At 52.7% G+C, this 8,104-nt stretch overlaps 1 protein-coding gene across 1 annotated transcript in view; it reads left to right on the top strand.

The window, feature by feature from the left end:
- Nucleotides 1–3,023: 3,023 nt before the first annotated feature.
- Lmnb1 (lamin B1) overlaps nucleotides 3,024–8,104 on the top strand; it is a 38,228-nt gene continuing 33,147 nt past the window's right edge. Inside the window, exon 1 of the mRNA XM_042674594.1 lies at nucleotides 3,024–3,388. Coding sequence (XP_042530528.1) covers nucleotides 3,030–3,388 — 359 coding nt within the window. The 5' untranslated portion in view covers nucleotides 3,024–3,029. The remainder of the gene's footprint in view (nucleotides 3,389–8,104) is intronic.

Below are 8,104 nucleotides of genomic sequence, written 5' to 3'. Positions count from 1 at the left end.
TGATCCTCAGATCTCAGGCTCCTGAGTAGCTAGGATTATAGGTGTGAGCCATTGGCATTTGGCATAGCCTATATTTTTCCCAATCCAAATGACTCAAGAGTTGAAGCAGGTATCAGTGAAGTTTCTCTATTTAGTGCGGCGGTTGTCATTATGGCAGGAATACAGGAGGATTCGATGACATGGCTCCTTCAAGCTTGATGCAACTAAGTACCACCTGACCAATAATTAGGACCTGTGCCCTGACAGGTAAGTGAAGGTTTACAGGGAAAACTAGACAGGATGCTTGACACAGTTACACTGGGCAATGAAGAAATATTTTCAAAAACTTACATAAGGGTGATTGGGACTTTAGAAAACATGAAGGATGAACAAATTTAGCAAAAAGAGCCTGGAGTCGGTGGCTCAAGCTACTGATACTAGTTACTTAGGAGGCTGAAATCTAAGGACTGTGGTTTGAAGCCAGCCCAGGGAGAAAAGTCTCCAATTAACCAACAAAAAGCAAGAAGTAGGGTTATTTGCTCACATGGTAGAACACCATCCTTGAGCAAAAAAACAAAACAAAAAAAACCCCACAAAACAACCAACCTCCCCCCCCCAAAAAAAACAAAAAACAAAAAACTAATTTAGAGTACCCTGGCCCTAAGTTCAAGCTGCAGGACTGGAATACATACACCATCGGGGGATGAAATAGGCATAACTGGGTATGGAAAAAGTCAAGAGAATAATAGGTATCCAACCAAAAATATGTATAAATGCCTAAATCTAAGCTAAAAACCTTCTGTACTTAGGAAACAAAATTACCATTAGCATCAGTTATTCATTCAGCTCCAATGCATAATCTATGTCCAACTCCTTTCATATAATATTCAATTTAATCCTTATAATTTCCAGTAAAGTGAGAGTCATCCCATGCTTCTAAGATAACACTATAGAATGTATAACTGGAGTTACCCGGTTGTCAGTAGCAAATTCTCAAAGGCTGGATTCCCATATGGTGGTTTCAGATAGGGGGATAGAATGTATCTCCTAAATGAATCTCTTAGGTTGACTCTATCCAGAGAAAACTACATGGTGTTGAGAGCAATAAAAGGTCAAGGTTAGTATCACTTCAGTCTTAAAATCTCAAAAAGAGGACATCATTTTATTTTTATTTATTTTTTGCCTGTCGTGGACCTGAACTCTGGGTCTGGGCGCTGTACTTCAGCTCTTCAGCTCAAGGCTAACGCTCTACCGCTTGAGCCACAGCGCCACTTCCGGCTTTTTCTGCTTATGTGGTGCTGAGGAATGGAACCCAGGGCCTCATGCATGCAAGGCAAGCACTCCACTAATGAGTCACCTTCCCAGTCCGGGGACATCATTTTAAAGGAAATATCCAAATCTTATTTTGATGTTAGAGAAGTAAATGGGAGTAAGGAATTAAAATCCTGTGATCAAGGCTGCTTGATTCATTTTCCCCATAAAACTGCCCAATCCTGCTGAAGACATCTCCCTTTTGGGAAGTGTAAAATAGTCACTGCTGTTACGACCTTGCCCTGTTGAAGCCTCATTTCCTTATCAATAATTTGGATTTTTAAAGATTTTTTTATTGACATAAAGATGTCTTTACTGAGATCCTTCTACCGACTACTTAAATACTTACAAATGCCAAACGCCGAGTTTAAAAATCTAAGCTTTTCAAGTCTTAATTCTCTAGCAGGTAAGGGAGGTCAGGGAACCGGATCGGAACTAGCGCCACTGCTAGAAGAGGAGGCCTGCTGCCCTTCACTAGACGCCTGCACACGCCTTGATGGACCTTTAAAGGCCACCCGGCCCAGGTCTCCTATGAGGAGCGACCTGTACTTACTGCACAGGTGTATTCCTAGGTGTGTGAGGAGGCCTTCTACACCGTAGCCGGCCTGCTCATTGAAACCCCGCAGCCATCACCTGCTCCGTAGCGTTAAGGAAACGGTGACTCAGTTTCCCCACAAAGCCGGGGGTGGGTGGTGGGGAGAGACTGCCCACCCAGAGGCAAGGTCAGCCCCGTCCATGAGCTTGGAAGGATCGGTGAACTTTCCGCCAGGACCCCTGCTCCAGTGGGGGGGGGGGGGGAGGGGGCTGCCCTTTCCACCCGTGCGCATGTGCGCACCGCCACGGTCCGACTCCATCCCGGCCGCCGGGCGGGATCGGAAGCCCGCAGGCCGGCCGCGAAGCCGCCCACGGCCAGGCTGCCGGGCCATCTGCGAGGTGGGCTGGCTGGGGCTGGACCCCGGAGCCCCGCGGCCGCGATCGCCGCCCGCCCGCCCGCGTTTACATTTGAATTTCCCCGCACCCGAGTCCCGCGGCGGCGCGGCCCCGCCCCGGAAGCCTCCAGCGCTTTCCCGCCACTCGCCGGCCCCGCCCCTTGAGGGTTCTCCCCCCCCCCCCACAGGGGGGCGGTGCGAAGCCCGGCGGGCGTTGGGCTCCGGGCCGCAGCCGAGCCGTCCCGCGCGCCCCTCCCGGCCCCTCTCCGACCACGCCCGGCCCGGCCCGCGCGGCCGACGGTTGAATTTGAATTTTCAGGCCGGGCCGCCGGGCCCCCGCGGCGCTCCGCCCGCTCCTCATTGGCCAGCGCGGTCACGTGGGCCCGCCATGTTGGGCCGTGCGGCCCGCGCCCCTCGGCTCCCCCGCCCCCCGCGCGGCGCTCCCCCGCCCCCGCCCGCCGCCCGGCGCCGTCGGAGAGGAAACAAAGTGCTGCGGGCGGGAGACTCGGCGGCGCGCTCCCCGCTCGGCTCCGCCGGCCTCGCTCCGCGTCCTCCCCGCGCGCGCGCGTGTTCGCGCGGGCTTCCACCCGGGGCATCCGCCCCCGATCGCGCGGCTCGCGGTCCTCCCCGGTGCCCTTTGTGCGGCCGCCCCGCCGCCGCCATCCAGGTGCGGCTCCGCGCGCGCCGCGCCGGCCGGTGCCTCGGACCGCGGCTCGGCCCCGGCGGCCCTCCCCGCGCCCGCCCGCCCGGACCCCGCCGAGCGCCCGCCGATCGCCCGCCGGGACCCCGCCGATCGCCCGCCCCTCCGCCATGGCGACCGCGACCCCCGTGCCGCCGCGCTCGGGCAGCCGCGCCGGCGCGCCCGCCACGCCGCTGAGCCCCACGCGGCTGTCGCGGCTGCAGGAGAAGGAGGAGCTGCGGGAGCTGAACGACCGGCTGGCCGTGTACATCGACAAGGTGCGCAGCCTGGAGACGGAGAACAGCGCGCTGCAGCTGCAGGCGAGCGAGCGCGAGGAGGTGCGCGGCCGCGAGCTCACCGGGCTCAAGGCGCTCTACGAGGCCGAGCTGGCCGACGCGCGCCGCGCGCTCGACGACACGGCCCGCGAGCGCGCGCGGCTGCAGATCGAGCTGGGCAAGGGCAAGGCGGAGCACGACCAGCTGCTGCTCAGGTGGGCGCCGCGGGCGCGGGGGAGGGGGCCGGGGCGCCCGCGTGCGCCCCGCTTCCGGCCGGGAGGAGACAAAGCCCTGCGGTGGGTTTCGGGCGCTGGACGGCGGGGCTGCGCGCCGCCGCCCGCCCGCCGGAGAATGAATGGGCCGCGGAGGGCGGGGAGAGGCGGGGAGGGCGGGAGGGGCGGGGAGGGGAGGCCCGAGCCCGCCGCCGCCGCCGCTTCTCCGGGGTTGGCCGGGCCTCGGCGCGCTCGGTCCGCGCCCGGAGACATCTGCGGCCGCGCTGCGCGGGCCCGGGACGGGGCGGGGGGGAGGGCGGGGCCTGAGGCGGCCGTCGCGGCCCCCCGATCTCCGTGCGCCCCCCGGCCCGGGAGCCCCGGGTGCTTCCGCTCCCCGCCGGACCCCGACCCCGGCGGGCGGGGACTTCGATCGGGGACCGCGCGTAACCGAGCCGTGAGCCCCGGGCCCACCGCCGGGCGGCCAGGGGTTCCCCGCGGGGCGTTCACCGCGCGCGCCCCGTGTCCGTGTCGTCCTCCCCGGCGCCCGCGGCGGCCGCGGGGCTGAGTGGTTAGTTCCCTCCAAAGGTGCCTGTGGCTAAAAAACGTGCTCAAGGCCGCCCGGCCGGGAGAATCGCGACCTCCGCCCCCCGCGTGTGCGCACCACTCCCAGGCTGTGAACTCAGGGCCCTGCGCCTTTGCTTGGCCTTTTTCTGCCCAAAGCTGGCGCTCCACCACTTGAACCGCAGCTCCACTGCCGGCTTTTTGGTGGCTAGCTAGAGATGAGAGTCTCAGGGACTTTTCCTGCCTAGGCTGACTTCGGACCATCTTCCTGAGTAGCTAGGATTACAGGTGTGTGATATCAGTGCCAGCCTTTGGTTTTTAAGATGAGGCTTCCATGCATTGTTCCTACTTCAGCCGTCAGAGTAGCTGGGACTACAGACATGCACTCACTCACAAGTTTTGTTCCTGTTTTTGAGGACACAGGGATATAGGTTTTTGTTTTCTTTTTTGGGTATTTACATTTATAACTCAAAAACTGCTTGCCTCCCTGCTTGATGGCTTCCCTCCCTCCCTCCCTCGCTCCCTTTCTTTTGTTCCAGTCTTGGGTCTGGGTGCTGTCCCTGAGCACCCAGACCCAAGGCTAGTGATCCTCAGGTCTCAGCTTCTGAAGTAGCTAGGATTGCAGGCCTGAGCCACTGGCACTTGGCTGTTACTTATTTTTGATCCCCGACCCCGCCCTTTATGCCCCAAATCTGGTCTCAGTCTTGGACACCAACAGTCCTCCTGTCTGCTTCGTTAGTGCTGAGACTTACAGGCCCGCTTACGTTCCTGTGGTCTTCCTGCACCCCCAGGCACCGACCCATGGGTGCTTGTACTTGGAAATTCTTTGTGAGATGGGTCACCTTTCTCTGAGTTGCCAGTTGTGTTCTACTTTTCTATGAGTCAGTGATTACCTTTTGAAATAGAGGGTCAATTTATGTTGTCTCTGTCTTTCTATAATTTTTTTGAAAAGTTTCAAATATGTCATTGGTTATAAACCTAGCATCATTTGTGACATATACCTATAATCCTAGCTATTCAGGAGGCTGAGACTCAGGGTTTTGAGGTTCAAAGCCAGCCCAGGCAAAAAAATATCCATGAGACTTAGGACTGGACATGTGGCTGAAGTGATAGAGTGGCAGATGTTAGCGAGCAAGCTGAGTGAGCCTGCTTGAGTCCCGAGTTCAAACTTAAGTACTGCCAAAAAGAGAAAAAAAGATTTGGCACTGTTACGTGTGTTACTAAGAAGGAAACATCAAATCCAGTCCTCTTCTGGAGCTCTTCCAATTTTAGAGATGTTAAAATGTGACACAGATCAAGTATCTGGTTTGTACCCCTCACTTGCAAATGGGGGAGATACAGAGGTTGGAGAAATTAAAGCCCCAGGTGTTGAGAATGCCAAGCCAGGGATACCTGGCAAGGGAATAAAAACCGTTTTGAGTATGGTGATCGGAGCGTTTTCATGCTGTTTTCTAATAGTCTTTGCAGATGTGCGCCAACTGCTTCCCCAGGCTGCCACCTGGCGGATGATAGTTGTAAATGTTACTGATTAGAAATCACAGGCTGGTTTCATCAGGATTACAAAGAGAAGAATGTATTCTTATCAGTGATAGATAGGTCAGTCTATGTGGTATAAGTTAGGTTTATCTGATGCGATGGGAGTGGAAATAAAACATTATAACAGACTGTAGGGATTGACAGTTGAAGATCTCTGAAGTATCAAGTGAGAGTCTGAGTATTATATGTAGGTCTGTGTTACAGTCGGTATCTTCCTATTACAAGGATCAAATGTGTTTTCTAACATATCATCAGTTGCTTGAAACATGCCACATTTCAGCTTAATTCCTGTTTAGAAACTTTGTTGCTTAGGTTTGTTCCTAAATAGCCTTTTTTTTTTTTTTTGCTGATTAAATAAAAGTCTGCCTTCAACATATCTGAAACTTTCTGAAGACTTGTAGCCATAATATCTTTCTTTAATTAGCAACATTAGTTATACAGAAGGGGATTTCATTGTTACATTTTTATACAGGTCTAAGTATTTTCCCATTGGTCTTAGCGCTGACCATATATCTGTTATGAATTGGCTTCCCTTGAACTCTGCTCTTAAGACATTTGTGCACTGACATCCTTGGAACCTACCTCATTTTAGTCACATTTTGGATTCTCACTCTGGATCACATTTCTTCCTTTTGCTGGAGAACATCTTTTAGTAACTTTTTCAGAAAGAATGGCAGGCAATTGTGTTTCACAAATAAGAGACCGTAGGTCTCAAAATAACTGTTTTGTCTAATGTTTGCTTGATCGCTGGGCTGGACATAGAATACTGTTTTGTCATTTTGTATCAGTACTTTTGCTCTGTTGTCTTCTAACATTCAGTGGTGTTAGTGTTTGTTTAATGTTACTTTTTTGTAGTTGCCTTTTTTTCCCATTTTTTTTCTAATTGCTTTTGGGAGTTTTATCCTAGCCTGCTTGTTTGTTTGCTTGCTTCCTTCCTTGTTAGTTGTGGGGCTTGAACTCAGGCCTGGACATTGTTGAACTTTTTTTTGCTCAAGGCTTGTACTCTACCACGTTGAGCCACAGCTCTTTCTGGTTTTTGATGGTTAATTGGAGATAACTTATCTCCTGCTCTGGCTGGCTTTCAAGCTAATCCTCAGCACAGCTGCCTGAGTAGCTAGGATCATAGGCATGAGCCGCCAGTGTCCAGAATTATCCTAGTTTTCTGAAGTTGTATATTGATAAGTCTAGGCATGGATATGCTGTTGACTTCCTGTCTATGAAAAGTACATCCTTCCGGGCTGGGAAGATGGCTCAGTGGTAGAGCGCTTGCCTTGCATGCATGAGGCCCTGGGTTCAATTCCTCAGCACCACATAAGCAAAAAGAAAAAAGCCGGAAGTGGCGCTTTGGCTCAAGTGGTGGAGCGCTAGCCTTGAGCTGAAGAGCTGAGGGACAGCACCCAGGCCCAGAGTTCAGGCCCCAGGACTGGACCCAAAAAAAAAAGAAAAGTACATCCTTCCAGTTTGAAGGATTTTTTTTTCTATCTGTATGTATACATATGTGTGTGTGTGTGTGTGTGTGTGTGTGTGTGTGTGTGCATATATGTATTTTTTTGACAGACATCTTGGTTACAAATGGGTCATTAAAAGTAATTAGCTGGGTGCCTCACACCTGTAATCCTAGCTACTCATGAGATTGAGATCTGAGGATTGTGGTTCAACACCAGCCTAGGCAGAAAAGTCACTATGAGACTTTTATCTCCAATTAACCAGTCCAAAACGGGAAGTGGTGACATGGCTTAAGTGGTAGAGCTCCATCCTTGAGCACAAGGAGGCTCAGGGGCAGCGCCAAGCCCTGGGTTCAAGCCCTGCACTGACCAACAACAAAAGCCACAGCCAATTAAAGATGGGCACTGGTGAGTCATGCCTGTCATCCTAGCTACTCAGGAGGCTGAGATCTGAGGACCGAGGTTCAAAGCCAACCCAGGCAGGAAAGTCCATGAGACTCTTATCTCCAATGAAGCACCCCAAAACTTTTAAGTATAGAGCAGTGGCTCAAATGGTAGACCGCTAGTCTTGAGCAAGAAAGCTCAGGGACAGCGCCCATCCAGATTACTGTGCCTTTATTTTACCACCCTGCCTTTATTTTTGGTTCTGAGTAGTTTACTCAGTTTCTCGCTATGTAGCCCAGCCTGGCCTCAAACTCCTGATCCTCGCATTCGTACCTCTTGAGTTTTGGGATTATAGGTGTCAGGCCTCAAAGCCAGTGTTTCCAAAATAACCTTTGACATACTGCACAAAAATATTATTAAGGCACACCATTTGGTGTGTTTCTTTTTGGGGAAAACAGAATTCCTGTGATATTCTTTATCAGTATTTCTGATGAAGAATTTGGATTTATGTGTTTTCGTTTAAAAGATGCATCTGGATGCCAAAGTGCGGGCAAGTGTATCCCCGACCCTGATGGTGCCCTCCTGAGCGCTGCATGGGTCCATGTTTGGCTTTCTGAATCTTCTCAAGGGCTAAGAAACTGGGGGCCTCGTTCTCACCTGTCACTTGCTTGACTCAAAAGTTCAAAAACCAAGTCCTAGTCAGGGGCCAGTGGCTCCTGTCTATAATCGTAGTGACTCGGGAGGCCGAGGTGTGAGTTATCTCAGGCTACTACCAAAAAGCTGGACATAGAGT

Source organism: Dipodomys spectabilis, unplaced genomic scaffold (assembly GCF_019054845.1).
Source record: "Dipodomys spectabilis isolate Male_0828 unplaced genomic scaffold, ASM1905484v1 ptg000019l, whole genome shotgun sequence".
Lineage (NCBI taxonomy): Eukaryota > Metazoa > Chordata > Mammalia > Rodentia > Heteromyidae > Dipodomys > Dipodomys spectabilis.
The sequence above is the reverse complement of the archived record's forward strand: the minus strand, read 5'-3'. Positions and strand labels throughout refer to the sequence as shown.